We start from the raw sequence: 20,706 nt of genomic DNA, 5'->3' as shown, positions 1-20,706 counted from the left end.
ATTCAAGGACCACAGAAACCTTCTTAAAAATGCTTAATTTAACTTGGAATGTTTTCACAAGTATATAAACCACAGCAGATTGAACTGCATTCTCTGCTGAAATACTACAGCTACTTTTGATAGTAAAGCACGGCTGAGCAGACAGGAATAGTATAAGCTTCTTAAGAGTCAAAGGAAGAAACTGCAACTCACAGAACAAACTGAGCACTGTCATGTCTCCGTCGCAAAACAAGATTTTTCTCTCGCCATTGTACAAAATTTGCCAGCACATCACCAGCACCTCCATCTGTGCTAATTATGTTTTCATACTTCCAGATCTCTAGACCAACCAGCACAATACGGATGTTCAACATGATGTACATCTGGAGAAGAAAAAAAAAGGAGAAATATTTCTGAAGACCTTCAGATAAGAACAAGTGGTCTGGTGTTATGTATTTTATTGCAAGAAGCTGCTTTTTCTGTTTGTGTTTTTTGGGTTTTGTTTTTGTTTTTTAATTTACTACACAATTAAAATCACCAGAATGCATTTCAGATTCAGACTTCCATTAGCTACAGGATCAATGAGAAAATCCAAAACAGAAATAAAAAGGAGTCACAATCCTGACAAATAGCTTCGTCTGAAATAGTCAAGTTGGAAGACATGCTTTTGCTATAACCTTGACAAATACTTAAGAATTGCAATAATTGCAACAATCTGTTCTGTCTCTCACTGTACATAGCGCAGGTTGAAAGAGTTCCCTAAATTAATTCTCAAGTATGACGAATGCAGATTAATTTAGATGTGGAAAAGCTTTCATAGGGATGCATTCACCAAAGCCCACTGTCAATAAATACTGCCATCACTTTGCAGCCCCTGCTCCTCTGCCACTCCTTCAGCGCAATGCTCAGGCACAACTCTGAGTTCTATCAGTCTTCAACATCACGGTTGAGGGAACAGGTTTAGCTCCTGGCTTGATAAAAACCTTTATTTCATTCTCACCAAAGTGGTAAGAGAATAGACCTTAAGGTGGAAGGTTACAAAAGTAAAGAGAGCTGCAGGGCTGCTGCACAGAGCATCACTCCCACTTATGCTCAGAGTAGCTTTAACTTACACTGTCAAGGAAGTTTGCCAGTTGCACCATGTGTTCTCTTACTTCTGTTTCACTCTTCCCAAAATCTTCAAACTGCAAGATAAAGAAACTTAGTCATGAAGAGAAAAGAGACAAGAGTTAGAAAAAGGAACAAAACATTTTAAGACTAGTAACACGAAAAACATTTTTGCCTGGCTCCAAATCTCCTGTCAAGAAGATGCTAATCAAGATAGCAGCATCTTCTTTGCTATTGCTCACAGCTCAATATCCAAGAGAAAACAGCAAAGGCAGTTTTTGCCATGTGTTTTCCTTACATTATTAAATTCCTTGCCAAGAGAAACTGTCCGTGTCTGACAGTTTACTCTTTTCCTGAAGAGTACTGCATAGAACATGTTTATTCAGTTTTAGGTTAGCATATTTGCATAACCTTGGCTAAAGCGTCAGCGTCTTTCAACAATCCATTTGAGAGTAATGAAAACTGAGGGCTTTTCAAGCCATCTCCTGGGGAGAAGGAAGGGGAAGCAACACACAATCCCTACCTTTTCTTTATCCACAACTATGAACAGCTCCACATATCTTGTTTGATGTAGGACGGCCCTCCTTCTCTGCAGAAAAAAGTTTTAGAAAACTTCAATTTTATGAATTCAAGTGTAAACAACAAAAAAAAATCATGACATTGTCATATTTCAATTGATACAACTAATGGTGTGAGAGACACACCCAAAGAGCACACTGTGCCAAAAGGATAACAAGCCAAAACCAAGAAGCATAATCCAATGCAATGACAATTTCTCTGTAAGTGTTTTACACTAAAATTTAGCTGCACAAAAATTTCCTGTGTTTCAAAAGCAGGGGACCTTTTTACTTTTCACACAGGTTTCTTTGGAAAGACAGCATACACTTTTATAAAGGAGCAGAAAGATACTAACAAACAAATGCCAACAACCTTGAAGTCAAACACAGCGGTTTTGATACTCCTGGTTTACTGTTCCTGTATAGCCAGTCTTTAAACAATAAGGGGGACCTTCACACCAAACCATTATTCTGATGGTTAGGAGAATGGAATAAACACCACAATATTCTCCTGGCTTCTGATGCAATACTTTGTTAACGAGCCTCTCCAATGAGGGTAGTGTTCCTGCCCTTAAAAGCCCCAAAAAGCTCTACCCATGAATAATCTAACCAGCCACTCGACTCTCACTGCTGTGTGCAGAAGCAGGAGATTGCAACTGCTTTGTTGAAGCAACTGAGTTCTTCAGCAGCGTAGAAAGCCCTCTGAATCAGAAACCTTAAGGTATGTGTTAAATCCAGGAAAATCTGATAAGCAGCTTCCATATCCTTAGCTGAACACTCACAAAACGCATTATAGGGGCCTGTGGAGAAAACAGTGGAGCACTTACTCGCAGTAGCTGAGTCATACTGGGATGGTGATTTTCCTCTGTGTGTTCCCTTTCATGGTCTTTGGTGGTTACTCCACACATCGTGGGCTCTTTCTTCACATTATCCAATCGATATAAAATGTGTTTAGAGCCAGAAGAGGAATCCATGGGCTCAATTCCATAGGTGATGTTTCCTATTGTCACCAAACCCCTAAATTACAGTAGTGTGTAAGAAATTCTTGCATTAAGCACAGGATAGTTACCCAGATTTTTACAGTAAAACAAAGGAACAGTTATTCTTTGATAAATAAAGGCATGCCTATATCTCTCAGTCCTTGCAAAACAGCATGCTTCATTTCAAGCCTGAAAGCAGCCTTTCACTGTATAGAGCCTTCACAAATACAGTAAATAAAACATTTTTCTAAGAGTCTGCAATGCCCCAGAAATTAAATCACAAAACTTAAGCAGAAATGCTTTAGTTCAAATACACTATTGCCACTCTGGTGTCTGACATGGCACTGCAAAAACAAAAACAAAAAACAAACAAACAAAAAAATCAATGTCCAAAAACATATGGAAATCAGCTCAAAGCAGAAAAAATTTCCAATCAAATTTGATGTGCATGAGCTTTAGGGCCAATCTTGTAAAATTTGCAGACTAGTATTCGACTTTCCATTTTGCACTATGTACAGTTCTCTCTAGTGACCATCTATCCAAATTAGAAAATAAGCCAAAATTTGTGCCAAAGAACAACTTACTGTACTCTGATAACGAACTGCATTAATCAACTTATTTAATGGTATTGCAAATTATCTGTTAACTACGTAAATAAAAGATACCACAGAAAGACTGCAGAAAGGCACACACTATTGCAGCTTGGCTTTGGTCAATGAATCCCCGCCTGGCTGAACAGTAGTTAAAAACAGAGCAAGAATTTTGTTTCATGTTCAGTGAGCCGCGAGACTCACGTGACAACAGGGACACAAAGGACGAGTTGTGCTACCTGAGCCCCGAGCAAGTGCTGACAGCAACCACAGAATCCAGGGTCCCCTCCACGTATCCCTGATAATGGCAGTGATCCTACATGGGAAAACAAGGGCGCGTTACACATATATTCCACGCATACCTGCACACCCAGTGTGCTGTCTGATCACGTAATTGCTATGCCTGCCACTGACTGGCAGTAGTTACAACTTGAGAGCATAATATGCTCTAAGTTAAAATTTACCACATGCCTTTTATCTACAGTGTATAGCTTCAAACATGCCTCTAGCTCTACCACAGTATAACAGCATTTCCTTCACTAACTTACATTTAAGAATTTCCTCACCTGCCTCAGTGCCACAAGGACTTATACGAAGCTAATCAAGATGCCAGGGGTACAGCACTCCAGCTGGATCCCTACCTCCCTACCCTGTAAAGCAGATGCTCTTCACAACTTGATGGGGCCAGCAGTTCATTACAGATTTCAGTTTAAAATCGCACTCGCCCACTTAGTCACTCTACCTGAAGCAGATTCAGAGCTGGCGCTGCCAACATGTTATAAATACCAGGCAAGCAGGGCTCAGAAGCATTATCTAGCAACTGGATTTCTTAACTTGACCATAAGCCATCCTACTCTTAACTTCTGTCCTCCACCCTGCCTCAAATATTTCGAGGCCAGCCCCTCCCTACAGATTTGGGCCAAATCACCATTCAGTCTTCTAGAAAACAGTCCTGCAAAACGCTTGACTTGTACGTAACCTCTCTCCAGCAAGAAGAGGGCCAACACCTGCTATACTCGCCAACAGGCGCTGTGCCACCGGAACTTTTTGGTTGCGCAGTACATCCCTCCACAGCCCTGATGAGACAGAATACTTCCATTTTGTCCTCTGTATATACACATTTTGGAAACTAGACAAGGTGGTACTATGTGGCAAATACACTCCATTTTCTCTGGCAAGTGCACTTTTGAACGTCATTATAGGGGTCAAGTAGATTATGTTGCCTGCTGTTTCAGCAACGAACGCAGAAAGCACTGAAGGCATGTGCTAATCCTTCAGGGCCACTGTGACTTCCACGACCTCATGCAGAAAAAGCATTTTTCCTCTTAGTCAATCACTTTTAACTAGGAAGTAAATACTCAGTTGACACAGGTGCTCTATTTTCAAAAAACAGATCCTATGAATCATATATGACTAACACTTCCCTTTTAAAGGAACAACGTTGATACATAAAAAGAGTGAAGTCATTAGAAATACTCTCATGCTTTTTGTATCACACGAGCTGCTCTTTACTCTTATTCTACAGAAGCAATTAAATTTTCAAAGGCAACCTATCAGGCAGCCTGCTCTTACAGAAAAAGAGGGCTGCAACTGCTTTTTCAGTGGAATAAACTCCAATGCTTCACAGGTAACATCCTTCTCAAAGGTCCTCCAGACTCAATCTCGTCCATCCCTTCTAGTAGTTCCCAAACTTCTGGACTAACGGATAGCCTGTCAACCCTCAAAAATTCTTAGAGTCACTAACAGACAACCTCGCACAACTGAAAAGATGGGTCAGCAGCTGACCGTTCATTTTGACTTGTGGGCCAATCTGGAAGACCATTGTGTGTAAAAGTAAAAGCTACATATTCAGTCACTAGACCACCCCAATTCTGCTCCATGTGTTCTGGTCCCCGTGAGAAGCAAGGCCTGTGTCCAGAAGCGATACTAACACTGCACTGTGCTGTACGACAAGGACAGCACTCTCAGGTAACGAGATACCTGACAGCTAAGAAGAGCATTTCGATTTTAGAGAAGAGTAGCTTTTAATTAGACAGCAATCACCTCCACGCAAGAAAATACAGGTCTATTACAAGCTCCAGGCTAGATCCTCATCCAAAATCAAGGATTCTCTCCAGGAAGAGGGCAGCGCATGCATGGGATTAGAACCTGGCCTAGCGAAAAACACAACTATTATTTTGTAATACATGACTCCCTCATCCTGTAGATGCTCAGTGTTCAGGTCACTTTCAGTAAGGGTATAAAAAGAAAGAAATCCTACCTGGACATCTGGGTATTCAGATTGCAACTTCCCCTCCTTATTATAGGTATAAACTGTGAAGTCTTTGGGCAGCAGTTCTCTGTAAGGAAAGGGGAGAAGGAATACAAGAGGAATTTCATGAAATTACTATGGAGGGCAGTAAGATGATCCCAATCAAAATTATGACAAATACGTAAACTGCAATTAAATAAGGAAACATTCAAAAGGAATACATCCCAAAATTAACTAAGAAGTTGTGCATTCCACAGCAGAATCCAAGATATCAGAATGGCGGAACCGTTAATGAAATCAAATCAACTACCTCACTCTGGGTAAGTAAAACAAGCATCAAAACCCATTAAATTGTGCTAAAAGGTTGCTTTCATGCAGAAAAAAACCAAACCAAAAAAACACAGCACTCAGTCTGCTGCATATGACTTCTCTTTCCCAGTTTTGGAAGGAAGTACATTGGGAAAGTCTCCCACGATTAAGACTGCTGACCCATACTGGTAAATCCCTTGATGCGGCATAGCTGAATTCCCATGTTTCTGAGGGTCGGGGGCTTGGCAAGTGGCAGAGATCCCCAGGGGCTTGTATGTTTAAATAGTTCTGTCTCTTCTGTCTATTATGAGGGCAGTTTTAAGAAGCAATAGCCTGATAAATGGTCACTTGCTGTTGCTGCAAGTAGCCCTTTAAAAATTAAACTCAAGACAGACATCATCTATATTGTCTGTAAGTTATGGATATTAAGGCCTTGGATATAAAGTCAGCTTCCTCTTTTATTAGTATTCTTGTGCTACTGAGACAGGAAAAAAACCCTGAAACAATAAACAAAACCCAGAAGAAAGCGAAAATATTTACTTGAAATATACTTCAGTTTGTTTATTTTTAGATGTGAATGGAGATAGTAATTTCAACGATTCCCCAGATCACCTTTGAGCAAAGTACCGCTTCCTTCACTGAAAGGGGATCACCAGGGTTGCCGGAGTTCAACAAAATTTCTGGCTGATAGCCAAGACTGTGTGACTCAATCCACTTTCACTGCCTTTCTGCAGATTTCGCAGACCTAGCATGTAACTGCACTTCTCATGAAGAACCTCAAGAATCAGAACTTGCATGCTACCTGACAGGTCATTATTTGGACACAATAGATGGAATTTAATAATCTAAAGAAAATCATCACTTACTTGTTCTTTTCTAGATGAATCGTGTATTCTTTTCCCTCTATCTCAATAGCATACGACACTTTGTCCTGAATATAAAAAAAGTTGCATTTTACTCATGTTAATGAATAAAACATTCTTTGAAATCAACAAAAGTTTGGCAGAAAACAGCCTCTGCGAGCTCCATTACTGCTACAACTATAGCATTCAAATCACTACTGTCACCTTCCGTAACTTGGGACTCATCTGTACTCTTAGCCTTTTCAGATACAGCTGTAGCAGCAAAGAGCCTGCTGGAGATGCAGCTGATACCAACAAAATTTAAATCACCTTCTAGAGGGGTGCAGAACTCTGTTGATCTGAGCTGCCTCTCCCATCACGCTTCTTGCTGGTACCCCAATGCTGGTCAGGGGAGCGGGTGTTCCTTGTGCCCCTAGCCGACTTTGCTGAGCCCACAAGACTTCGCAGTGAGAAGCTGACCACCGCCATCAAGATTTGCTCTGGTTCCCTGCCATCCAGCAGACAAAATGACTGCCATGTCCACACGTTGAAATTGCCAGATACTGAGCTAATAAACTTTCCTTCTTAAATCTTGCTGGTTGCACCAGACCAGGAATAACCACGTGTGGGCGAGCCTGAAACCGATTTTATAATTGTCCCTACCTCTGGAACCTGGCATCCCTTCCTGTGTAACTGAGGAAAAGTCACATGAAGGAAGCTATTTCAAAATAGTTTTGTGGTTTTCTTATTCCTTATTTCTAAGACTTCCACAGAAAAACTCTTAGTTACAGCTGGAGAAGGACAATGCAGTTTTATTACTGAACATTCAGAGCGAGCCAGTACCTCCACAGCCTTGCGCTAGCCAAGTGCTACACAGAGCAACTAGGGTCCTTAAATATTAAGTGGATAAGCTGAATCGCCTGACCACTACATTAAATATCACAGCAGGAGTACTAGTCAACAACTGCAATAAACTGCAAGGCATTTTTGTTAATATTAAATTCAGCCAATGTTTAGAAGATTTGGATTAGACCAACTGTGTTTATTCACAAGTACTTTGAAGTGTGCAGTCTTCAGTTACGTGGCTACAGCAGAATAATACAGGCTGGAAAGTACCGCTGGAGGTTGTCTAATCCGACCCCTTGCTCAAAGCAAGGCCAGCTACAGAGTTGGCCCAGGCTGCTCAGGGCCTCCTCCAGTCAGATTTTGAGCATCTCCCAGGTTAATGATTTCACCACCTCCCCAAAACTCATTCCAGTGCTTAACAACGCTCATTATGCAATTTTTACACCCAGATCAAAAATCCATTGCGGCAACTTGTAACCACTGGAGCAGGAACGTATTTACCATAACTCAGCTAAAGGCAATGCTAGATGTAATACCTTTCGTAAGGATGGATACTTGTTCGCTGCTAGATGAGTCCGATAGTGTTTTGTGAGAATTTAAGGTCAGTTTTCGGTGGGCCTCATTAGGAAGTAGATACTAAACTGAAGGCACTTTTAAGACTGCCCAGTACCTGTACTGAGGAGACATTGGAAGCCTCTCGCCGTTCTCTTCCTAACCTCTGCGGGATTACAACTTCATAGGAAGACAACAGAGAAACCTGCTGGAAACCTAGAAAGCAGAACAGAAACACTGGCTAAAGAAACAAAGCGATCAGAAGGATAAAGCACAAGGAAGAAAACACTATTTCAGGAAAAGCCCCTTCAGTAGGAAGGTGGCAGCCTGTGATTCCAGTTCAGGTCTCCAACTCACCACAAACCCCTGAAACTGGGCTGCTCAGTACAGGTCTGCAGCGCTGCATGGGCAGACTCTCTGCCACTAAACTGGCATCATTTCTTATCACATACTTACAAGCTCTACTTTTAAGAAACAACATAGCACCACATTGCCAAGGCACCACACGCGTTTAGAGAGCTGTAACCCAAACAGAAAAAGCCAAAGGCCCTGATGCGCACAGGAGAGCACAGAGCAAATCTCAGAGCAAGGCACACTTGGATTGCCTTGTAAAAGGGCAAAGAAAACAACACACACAGAGCAGAGAAGACACCAAACTTTCCAGGAGGTTTCAAATTGAAAGCTTCACATTCCAATTACTGTCTTACAACTACCTATCTCATACACCACCACCTTTCACCAGCAGGAATCAGAGCATTTAACAAAGCAGGTCAGCACAGGGAGAACTTGTTCAAGGACACACAGAAAGCGTCAAAACCAGTGTCCTGTGCTGCAAAGCTGCAGAACTGCACCAGCTCGACCATGCAGCCTCTCTAGATTAGCTCCCAGGGGCTCCAGCAGTTCCTGCGCTTCCTAATGGCACGGCAGCACAAAGCCAGCCTGGCAGAGCTCAGTGTTACATCCTCACTCTGCACATCACAGCCAAACTTCTGACACAAGGCCAGTACTACTCATTATGTTCTTAGAGAGCTCTTAAGGACCTTATAAAAACAAGCGAGGTGAAACAAATGCATGCAACAAAGCAGCCTTTTGCAGATCACTTTATAAATGATTTGCATATGCAACATCAGACATCCTCTGAAGCAAATAAAAGTCTACGGTCCAAGTTTCCTTTATAAGGCATCAGTTTTTGCAAGCAACTGTTCTGTATCAACTGTGTAAACAATAATAAATTGCACATGTAAATTACTTTTCCCATCAACAGTCTGCCTGTGCCTGGCTCGGGAGTCGCTCCCCGGGGAAGCGGGAGGTTGGTCGCCCAGGACTGCAGGCAGGATTAAGAGCAACAGTTTTACTAGCTCATGGCAATGGAATCAGTGAGCTCATCAGAGGAGCCTGAGCTTCCCGACCCAAAGGTAGGGGGAAGGGAACAGTTAATCTTGTCACCGTTTCTCTCCAGAAATCATCGCCACACATCTGGGGGATGGTGAGGAGATGTTTAGTTTCCGAGATCCTCCAAAAACTCTCCAAGTGGGACCAAGATACTGCATTCATTTAAGAACCTGCCACTTTGAGCACACCAAAACTCACACTGTAACTCCAAAGGCGTCTGTGCCTTCTCAGGTCACACGAAGGCACTGTGTGCTCAAGGCCTCCACGGGAGGCCTGCTCCATCGTTTGGGAAATGGCAGGAGCCCCCACGCAGGCTTTAAATGCCAGGGGTTCCCCTGAAAGCCTCCCTGAGCCAGCACCGTCAAGCTGCAGTGACCTTCAGACTCCTGCAGATGCTTTTGCACCCATGCAACCTCCACACTACAAACATCACCTTGGGTCAGCATTTCAAATGGGCATCCCAGTAAGTGACTGCCCAAGTGAAAAGCACATCCACCTCTCTACACTCTTTCCACCAATATTTCCAAAGAGGAAGCAAAAGCAGTTAGATTGCTTTCAACTTCTCTCACGTTACAGCACATAAGTATGTCCCTTTGGGGAACACAGATGCACTGCCGTGCATCTATTTGTAATACAGCATTTTTGTCACACAAGCACAGGCAGAGCTATCTCGTTTCTCAAGAAATAACATAGTACACATACCGCAGCAGAAGTTTCCTTAATTACAGTGATTGTTGGAAAAAAAGGTCTAAAAAAAGCAGAGATAAAATTTCCTGAAAATAGCCCTTACGTTCACATGCTACAGAAAGTACAGTGTCAATACCTCCTTGGCCCAAAAATAGGGGAGGGAAGGGCTGCTTCCTTCCCTGGGATGAACCGCCAGAAGTACATACTGGGGCAAATCACTTCTCTACATTTATCATTTCCAACCACACATTTTACTCGTATCCGGTCCCGAGCTCTTGCACGTTGCTCCTCTGCACTTGTTACTTCCCCACTGCCGTTCAGAAGTGCCTTTATTAGCGGGGGATGTGACACTGTGACATTGGACAGAGTTTTGGAGATTCTCTTAGGACACCCGCTACAGAAACAGCAGGGCACGTTTAATCTTCGCAGCGCTCAGAAAGCAGCATGCCTCCCCAAAACCAGCTTGGAAGCAGAAGACATAGGAGTGAATCATCATATGAAGCTAGCAAAACTGGGAGGGATTTCTGGGAAGAGTGCAACTCTGAGAGGCTTCCTCTCAGAGAAACAGCACTGAAAGAGTACAATTTTCAACTCTCTGAATACTCTGATAGTTCTCCTCCTGCTTTCTGCTCTCCTTCCCTCTCTTCACTACCACCAGTTTGGGAGTTGGTTTCAGGTACAATGCCTTATTCTTCCCTTCATTGTGGGCAAAATTCATCAGAGGATGAGGGTGTGTTTGTCTTGATTAACAAAGTGCTTCCTATTACAACAAGCTAAAATATAAGGGTAGGAAGGCACCACCTTGCTTTCTAGTGGAACTAAAAAGAGAAAAGCAGCCTTCACATTAAAAGTTCCAACTTAATGCAAGTATCCTTCCCATTAACTTTCACTTCTCTTTCCTCTTCTGGAAAAAACATCCTTTCTCTCCCCATGTTTCAGTACAGATCAAATTGACAACAAGCCTGCTGATGTACAGAAGAGACAAGAGTCTGTTCTGTGGGATTCTCACCAGGACAAAACCGCTCTGCCGTGGCTGAAAGCACAGCACACCCCTTCACCGCCACCCCCCAGAAGAAAAGCATCCGTTCGGGCAGGTATCTCCATGGCATTGACCCTCACTTTATAAAGAGCCTATTTCCATGCTGACTGCCCCATGCAACATTTCACGCATCACCAGGAACCCTCAAAGAGGGCATCAGACTAGTTAATCAAAAATCCAATGAAAGGGACAAGTGCAACGAAGCAGAAATTAGAACATGCAAAAGATCTCCCTGCCCCTAAATCTCCCTCCTACAAAGGCTGCTACTAGGGGACGGGCCTTTCTCCTTCTGAGAAACACAAATCTTGAAAGGTATGTCCTTAATCCACTAACACATTGGCCACCTCAAGTCCCACCTAGCACCCAACGCCCCTTCTAGTGACTGACACGCTCAGACCTTATCTCACCCAGGGAAGAAAAAAGTACTCAGTCTGACCTAATTAGCACAAGGCAAAATTCTGGCAAGGACAAGGCAGTTTGCAGCTATCGCGCAGTCCTGATAAACGCTGGGTTCCAGCATGCTCTGAAGGCATTATCAGATATGTTCCTGCAACCACATCGGTATTAAGATGCTACCCTCCAGTCAAGACAGTTACTATCTATGTGAATTCATCCATACATTTCAGTACAAAGTAAAGGCGGTTTAATTCATAGCAATTAAGGAAAGGCAGAAGTGACAGCAGAAACCAAACCCAGACACTCAGTTGTTATCTGTGTAAGATGTCTGAAGATATTTATATTCTGTTTTCCTAAGAGACGCTATTCTTTGTAGCTTTTTCTCCACCCCCTTTTGAGAAACTTCATCGCAATACAACAAGTATCGTTCTCAAGCACAGTAGTTTGCAATAAATTTTTCAGTATCTTGCAGGACTTCTCGTACTCAGGTGCTTCCTGCCACCGGCCAAGGCTGTTGTCTGAGTTGTGCTACACATCAGCACTGGGAATATGCTTCTTATCACTCATTCTTGGGTGTAACACTATCTGAGATTGGATTTCCAAGGAGAAGAAAAACAATTGCATCCACTGTATTTATCTTGTCTCATTAAAGACTGCCTTTAATTACCAAGCATCGGAGGCAACTAGGAAGATGTGAATCATCTTCCCCTCCCCGCCCCAAATCCACAGTAGGAATTCCGTGCACGTTCCATAGCGTGCGGGAGCTTGAAAACCATAAAAACATGTCATAGCCATTGCGGTTCTCCAGACGCTGAGGTAAGCTGTTAGGGTATTCACTTCCCGACAGGTAAGATCTATATTCAGCATAAGTCAAGCTGCATCTCCTGTCTTCATAGACCTTGGCATGCCTGCAGATAGTTGCCTCAGTTACAGAAATAAAGCACACAGCTGCATCCACCCACACTGAACACCCCAATTGCCACCCTTCTTTTACTGTAACTCTTTCCCGAGCCTACTGAAGTGAGGCCAAAGATATGTTCTTCAATGGAAGCAAAAAAAAAAAACCAAAAAACCCCCTGAAAGTTTAGACTGTAGCCTATTACACCACAAAACGAACTCATTTCACAAAAATAAGCTCATCAGCATGTGACCATCTCAGCAGCTCAGGCTGCAGACAGACACTAACAAGGAACGTGCGAAAAAACACCCTTCCCAGACCGAGGAGTGGGACTGGATTCGCGGAGACAGGGCTCAAAACCGTCCTGCCTGCAGCATCACAGGGTCCAGCAGCACACAGGGACTGCCAGCAATGGCTGCGGAGCTCCATTTCTGCTCTGACCACCCCTTCCAGATCCCCCACTGCTTTCAGCATCACAAGTGATACCAAAGAGCATCATTCTGTACAATAAGCAAAACACTGAAATTCCTCTGATACTACCCAGATTTGTTCACAGCGGTCTATCAGTGAAACTCAGAAAGGACACCCAGTATGACCATTTACTTGTATTTGCCTACTTCAATTTACTCAATCCCTAAGTGAGAGTGGAAATAGAGATAGGAGAAAAAAAAAAAAAAATCAGCATCTCACAGAAGTAAGATATTGCTAACGTCCTCTTCGGATTTATCCCATGCCTGCATCCACCCTGGCAACTTTTAGCCATTTTACTCTAAACGTAAAGGCTTGACCAAAACCATATTACACCTAGAACATCAGTTAGCAGCAATGAGTTTTAATCTTCTATTAGCTATGTGCATGTCTGAGTCAAAAGATGTACATTGCTAAAGCATTAAATACACAAACTCACTAAATTAGCCATTGCTATAATTGATTACAATTAATAGACAAGGGCACCTGTACCAGCCATTCAACACTTAGGCAGCACACTGCTCCCAAGAAGAAGTGCCAAAATCTTTATGCAGCCATCTAGTCCATCCTTGGGTCACAGGGTAGGATCATTTCCACACGAGGCATCTCCAACAAGCTTCCCTAATGTCCAATGGATTTCCCTCATCGTGTTTTAAGCCGTATCTCTAATCCCAAAGGAGGTGGACAGTTTACTCCCCTTCTGTCTGGCTGCAAATTTTCAGATTTTCAAAGCATGCTGTCACATTCCCCTCTCCTTTCCTTCAACTAAGTAAAGGCCAATATTCAGTTATTTCCTTGTGGACCTTATTTTCTTAAGTCTCTGACTGTTCATATTAGGCTCTACTCTCCAGTTAGACCATACCTATCCTGAAAAAGGATCCAAAACAGGACACAAACGTCCAGTGAGGCCTCACAAGCACCAAGGTTCACATGCTTTGTGTGTTTATGCATCTCCACAGGTTAATCTTTCTTCCCTAACAGACAGCACAGCTGATTCACTTGTCATTTCACCTACTCTAACGCTCATTTCCTTTCCTGCCAACGTGCTCCTGCACCCCATTTTTCACCCTCTCGGACTTGTGCAGACAATCATTTCCACCTCAGCGGAACACTTTGCACCCATCCTTTCAGAACCCCATCTTTCTGCCAGCTATTTCTCTCACGTGTCCACATTATTGGGATTGCTAATCCTTTCTTTAAGGAGCCTGAATGTTATCTGACTGGAAGGGTATCAACTGCAAACTCAATATGCGTTCTCCATATCCCATTTTCAAAATCACAAAGGACTTTGCCAAGCAGTATCTGTTTGAGGAGAAACTTCTGTGAAATGGCTTACAGATGTCTTTCCAGGATGACATGTAACCACCGATTACTTCTTCAGTGTATTTCTTCAACTGATTACATACTAGGAAAAGCATGTTTAGGTGCAGTTGACCTTTCTGCTAAGATGACAGCTGTAGTAAGATTTACTCTTTGGATTACTGGAAGCAAAAATCTCCTTCACTTTCACTATGTAAATATTATCCAAGTCCACTTAAAAATATTTAGAGATTTATACAAAACACCAAGCTAACAAATCTTCTGCTAAAAGTAGGAACATTTCCTATGAAGCCAGCAGTTTCAGTTCCTCCCATACCTCAAAGGCTAAAGAGTGCCTTGGTGGTGTGCCATCCTCAAAGCACCTGAGAACATCTGGCCAGCTGTTCTTCTACAGGGTACTCCTCCTTGAGACTTTTCTTTCCCTCCCCTCCCTCCCTTGCTCTAGGTCTTCAGACCAAGTGGGTCTCCCTCTGTCACAGTGCCTTTTTAGAAGGTAGGAAAAGATGACCTACTATGATGGCAAGAGAAGCAAAGTCATCTACTTGATTTATTGCTCACCTGGAATATTTGTTTAACATTAAAGCTGGCAAGAACGGTTATTGTAACTTCTCTTAGTGTTTTACTAGGGGTGTTGGACATTAATGAGGATACCGAGCTCTTCTACAGCAGCATTTCCTAGAAAATTCCTCCCTCCCTCTTGCTGAAATCCTGACCTATGCTGTAAGTGTTTCCTGTCTAGACTTTTACTTCTGCCCTTTCTAAAGCTGCACAAATTTGTCTGCAAGACAACAGCTCCTCTTGTTCCACAAAAAGGACTACCGCTCTTCCCTGGTACTGTCAACAACATCCTCTCTGCCTTGGAACCTTCTTACAAGGAGAAACAGCAAAGTCACACTATCCTCTGGTGCAAGACAATTAATCCCACTGGGACACTCTTCTTCCTAGGTCAATGGCCCTGGAGTCTCTGCCCTTCCATCCGTGACAGCCTTGGAGCTGTGGAGAGGAGCTCCTCGCACACAGAGCCCACTCACTTCCTCCACGTCTCATCAGCTGTGTAGATGTCAGCTCGCTTCACACAGGGAGATGTTGCTGTCTTTAAAGTTGGGCACCAAAGGAAACCACGCAATACAAATTCAATCATCACAGAACTTGGTAGAGTTGAGCAAATAAACTTTTTTTTTTCTAATTTTAGCTTGAGAAATGAGAATGATCGAGACATGCAAAAAACTACAAAGTCATGTTTCAAACTTCCTTTTTCTGAAAACAAAGCACTACAAGAGGCAACATTAGCTACACTGAAATTTCTTTCCTCTTTTTATTCTTCACATGGAGGAAATAACCACAAAAACCCTCTTTACTCTGCTGAATGATTGTCCCAGATTTGTTGAAATATGGGTGAGGCAGTACTGTGTTTTTCATGAGCTGAACAAAGGAATTATCTTAACCAAACATTGCATCTCCCCAAAAATTCAAACCAAAGTGTTTAGACACTTTAAGAATTCCTTTAAAAACTGGTAAAGTGTGGCTAGAACATGCCGGTATGTGTATGACACCAAGTATCAGGGAAGAGACCAAGTAGCAAAAACAGTCCCTGCCTATGGCAATGCCAGACGGTTTCTTTATGAATTTATACAGCCAAACGCTGAGGCCTGATATGGACACAAATAGGAGGGGAAAATCTACACTATACAAATCCCTTAAGGCTACACATCACTATATGATTATGTTCATTCAGGAATTTTCAATTAGCAGTTTCCGGTAACACCCCATTTCTGCCTCATATCCCTATTTATCGGGGAGTGTCCAAAGCACAGAATCACAGAATCATTAAGGTTGGAAAAGACCTTTAAGATCATCAAGTCCAACCATCACACTTACATTCCAACAAAAAAGTTGGAAGTTCCTGGATAAACTGAAACAGGTGACTCATTTCTCCCCTCTCCTTCACACTCAGACCTGAGGCAACGAAGGTCCATTATCTTTCATCACAGATTTGGCATTATTAGCCGGGACAGAGACTTCAGAAGGCAGAGAGAAACACTGCCATCTACCATCGGTAACTTAGGGACCTGCATTTCCTCCCACCCTCAGGTAGGAACTAAAATATTGCTCCTCAAAACACCGAACAGTCCACTGGAAGCACAAGCATCCAATATCCAGGAGATGCATCATTTTATACTTCGCTCCTCGGTGCTCTGGCAAGGCAGTTTCCAACACGCCGTGCTACCTCCACCACAAGCCAGCAGGCACCTTTCAAAGCCTGGCTTTCATCTAGCGCACTGCTCACGACCGCCAGTAACAACACACCAAGTGAGAGGCAAGAGATTCGCAGCACAGAATCCCTCAGGGAGAGATACCCACCACAAGAGCACTGTTTCTCAGCATGAAGCATCGATATTAGTTTTAGAGAAGATTCCTCAATTAGGAAGCCCTGACTATAAAACTACGCGTTAATGATAAACACCTAAGTTTGACACAGTGCATATATCCCTTCAGGAGGAGGAAGATGACGACAGAGGAGACAATTCAGCCTATCATGTATATATAACATCAGAATCAGCATCATAAAAGCCCATAAACAGAACAGTTTCAATTAATGAACAGCCCATAAAGAGAGCACAGCGTCAACTCATTAAAAGCCCATAAAGAGAGCATGGTGTCCGTTTGCTGCCGTTAGCGATGGCACTGTGCTGCGCCCAAGTTCTTGCCCCAGGACGCAGCCTCTGTCCTCCTTGGGGGAGAGCAACTGGCCGGGATCCTGCCCCGTGCCCAGCTCTGCCAGCGCAGGCAGTGCCCTGGCTCCATGATGGCTAAGGCCACCCAAACAGACAGGGGGAAGACACAGGTCTGCACGTGTCCCTTGAAATGCAGTGGAAACAATATGGGTGTTCTGTCACCTCCACAAAGAAATGCAACATCCTCCAGGCAGGGAAATTACATGGTTGTACCCAGGAACTGCTCACACAAATTTCTGGGAGGCCCACAAACAGGCTGCCAGCCCCACTACATGTTTTACAGGCTTTCTTGTACATGGATTGCCACCTGCCTAGTAAGAGCCCAAAGAGCACCTGGAGAGCAGACTGCCTAGCCTGGCACAGGAGGGCTGGAGAGCAAAGTGAGTGTTCCCAGATACCTGCAAACTCAAGCAGGTGTAAGGGAATCCTGCCAGCTCACCAGCCGAGATTGCCTCCTTACATTTCAGGCTTAAGACAAAGGCCCTGCTGTCCTCTCGGCCCCTCCGCAGCATCTCTGACCACACGCAATATTTACCAGGATCATTCTGGCAGAGGCTGTTGTGGACAGGGCCCAGGTTGTGTCACCACCCACAGCACCCTCCTCCCCCGTGGTCCTTGAGACACCTGTGACCCCCGCGCCGTGACCATGTACTGCCAGGGCTGCCCGCACAGGGGGAGACCCCCCTGCCCTCAGAGCCCCACACATCGGTGGGTAGACGGGGACAGCTGGGCAGGACCCCCCCTGCCCCGGCAAAGGGAAGGGGATGGTCTCCCACCCCACCTGCCAGCCCGCGGGGCCAGGGCCGGCCCTGAAGCCCCGAGGAAGGGAAGGGGGCTGCCAGCCCCCCTCAGCTAGCCCCAGGGCCAGGCCGGGCCCTGGCAGCGCTGGGGCGACGGGGAGCGGGCCCAGCGCTCACAGAGGGGACGGGGAAGGGGCCCGGCCGCGCTGCCCAGGAAAGGGGTCGGAGGCCGCCTGCCAGCCCGGCCCGAGCCCGCCCGAAGGGCGGCGGGGTGCCGGCAGCAGGCCCAGGCCCAGGCCCAGGCCCAGGCCCAGGCCCCGCCGCCCCGGCGCACTCACCCGCGCGGCCCGGCTGCCCGGGCGCGGCCAGCAGCAGGAGGCAGAGGCAGCTGCGCGCCGCCCGGGCCCGGGCCCGGGCCCAGGCCCAGGCCATGGCGCTCCGCGTCCGCATCGCCCCTCCCGGCTGGGGCGCTGGGTCCGGCCGGCGGCCCGCGGCCTTATGGAGCCGGGCCGGGGCCTGCGCCGCGCCGCCCCCCGCCGTCCCGGGGCGGGGCCGCCCCGCCCGCCCGCAGCACCGCGGCTGAGGGCCCCGCGCGGCTGAGGGCCCCGCGCGGCTGAGGGCCCCGCGCGGCTGAGGGCCCCGCGCGGCTGAGGGCCCCGCGCGGCTGAGGCCGACGGCGGTAACCGCGGGCCCTCGGATGCAGGACATCAACGGGCCACCCGCGGCAGCGGCACCCACCGAAACGCCAGCCGTCCCGGCGCCCACCCGAGACCTTTCATGGGCCCCGCGGGACGGGGGCTGAGTCGGGGCTGGCTGCGACCGCGCGGAGCGACACCGCGCTCCAGAAGGAGCCCCGCTGTGCCAGGAGAGAACCCAACCGACACCGCCTCGTCTGACAGAGGCTGGAAGAAATCTAGCGTTAACATTTCCAATACTTTCTTAGAGAAAAAGCAACTACGTCCTGAGAGTGAACGGGTCCCGAGAGCGAGCGAGTCCCGAAGAAAAGGCGTCCCGAGGGGAACTGGTGTCAGCACAGACCACAGACACAATGACTCTTCTGGCCTTTCCTTCCAAAAAAAACCCCACTACCAATTTGAAGCGCGGGGAAACGCAACTTCGCATTAGCACTCCACTGCGCAATACCCGGGGATGCAGGTGAGTAAGAGAAAAACTCTCCAGAATGAAACACCGTCACGGGCTTTACGGCCCTCCGCTCCAAGCGTCATACGTGCTGCTCTGACCTGCTTCCGAGCGACGTACAGCAACCCGTTAAACACCCTCCCAAGGCACTCCACGGAGCACGGTGTCTTCCTCTGGGAGAAGGAGGAATAAACAACATGTGACACATCAGCCCCATTACTGAGCGGGTGATGGGGATGCACCCTCATGCCATAGTGATAAGCAGCATACAAGAGCCTAGACAAATAAAATTCATTTTTACCGACAACTTCTCAGATATCGATAACCTTTCCTGGTTTTCCAAGTGTGCTACTTCACTACTTTTTGAGCCCCCATGTTCTTTGCTCTAGTAGGTCACTGCTCTTGAACAAAACACACAGCAAAATACCTCACCGTGGATGCAGAGCCAGACCTACACCAAAGGCCACGCACATCTCATCAGCACAAACAGCAGACAATTAGATGTGAGTGCCCTTTGAGGGCTATCAGCCAGAAACATCCATACACACCCAGGTTCTCACTCACAGGGGTCTGACCCACACCTACAATGTTTTAGAAATTGCTTTTGAATGCACATAATGCAAAAGATGCCATCAATAAACACGTAACAGGCTGAGCAACTGGCACAAGTCTTCCCCCTCTCCTTAATGATGAGGTCTTGGCAGACTTTGTAAGAGGTTTATACTGCTGTCACTACAGTGAACAATTAAAGAGGAAAGAGTCACTTGGCTCTTCACATTCCAAAACTCTGCATCCATTTTTGCAGGAGCTGTAGGAAGATGACCTGCGACTCAGGTTTCCCCCCTCGCAGCCTCCAGCAATCAGAAAACCTCCTTTCCTGTTGGAAGGAGGTGACAACTCGACTTTATGAAGCCACTTTTACGTATCCTAACAGATCAAATCATAAAGCTACGGAGGAAGCCGGCATGCTAAATTGTGTAATACTGTGAGGTGAGACAGAGGATTTTGTTCCCACCTGATGTTAGAAACAACATAGAGGTTATATATCCTCAACCTTTATGGAAGCTGCACATAGCTTTTGACTCAGGTAATACCCTGTGCTTCCCATAAGCTGGGCGTTACCCAAGATACATGTATATCATGGATCAAATATGGATACCACTGTACAAATAACACACAAATGTGAATCATCCCATGGTTCTTGCCTGAGGGGCATGAGATTTCCAGGTCCGTATTTAGCAAGAGCCATATCCATCTCCCTTGACTTCTCCTGTCATTCACCACCACTATTGCAGCCTTGCAATACAAGAAATTGAAGACAACACACCTCAAAGCTCCAGAAACAAACCAGAAATGAGGCAGGAAAGCTAGGACAGCTTCCGAACACATGTTTTGGGTCAAATGCAAACCTGCCAACTTTGGAAACAAGAAATCTGGAGAACTGCTCATCTGTTCAACCGGTTAAAACACACCTGAAACACCCACATCAGCAGAGCTATCACTCAGACACGGTGGAAGATGCTCTTGGAGAAGAACCGGGTGGAACAAACCAATAAATCCTGGAGCTCTGCAGTGTCTTAAGTCACAAATGAAACCTCAAAGGCAAGCACTGGGATTCAGGCCGTTAGTTGTCTTCAGCACAGACTTTATGACTAGAATAAGGCAAAGTGAGAAAACCCATTGCAGACAAGAGCCTTAGAGATTACTTGATACTAAAATTAGGATGTTTCATTCTTTCAAAGGCTTAAATAGGAGTGATACTCTCTTAAATAGGCATAAAAGGCAGAAACAGGAAATAGCTCAAAGAAGTGAACTTACTAAGAAAAAATGTACACAAATGGAAACCAAATATGCATGCTGGACATCTCATTTCCACAG

General features: G+C 45.4%; 1 protein-coding gene across 1 annotated transcript in view; it reads right to left on the bottom strand.

Moving 5' to 3' along the window:
• ADAM9 (ADAM metallopeptidase domain 9) overlaps positions 1 to 18,087 on the bottom strand; it is a gene marked incomplete at its 5' end in the record, with an annotated part of 29,868 nt that extends 11,781 nt beyond the window's left edge. The window contains 9 exons of the mRNA XM_059831424.1: positions 193 to 362; positions 1,092 to 1,163; positions 1,610 to 1,675; positions 2,471 to 2,660; positions 3,453 to 3,529; positions 5,474 to 5,552; positions 6,640 to 6,704; positions 8,132 to 8,229; positions 18,027 to 18,087. Of these exons, the coding sequence (XP_059687407.1) occupies positions 193 to 362; positions 1,092 to 1,163; positions 1,610 to 1,675; positions 2,471 to 2,660; positions 3,453 to 3,529; positions 5,474 to 5,552; positions 6,640 to 6,704; positions 8,132 to 8,229; positions 18,027 to 18,087 (878 nt within the window). The remainder of the gene's footprint in view (positions 1 to 192; positions 363 to 1,091; positions 1,164 to 1,609; positions 1,676 to 2,470; positions 2,661 to 3,452; positions 3,530 to 5,473; positions 5,553 to 6,639; positions 6,705 to 8,131; positions 8,230 to 18,026) is intronic.
• Positions 18,088 to 20,706: the final 2,619 nt, after the last annotated feature.

Source organism: Gavia stellata, chromosome 31 (genome assembly GCF_030936135.1).
Source record: "Gavia stellata isolate bGavSte3 chromosome 31, bGavSte3.hap2, whole genome shotgun sequence".
In the NCBI taxonomy this organism is placed as follows: Eukaryota; Metazoa; Chordata; class Aves; order Gaviiformes; family Gaviidae; genus Gavia; species Gavia stellata.
This window is presented reverse-complemented; position numbering and strand designations above follow the sequence as displayed.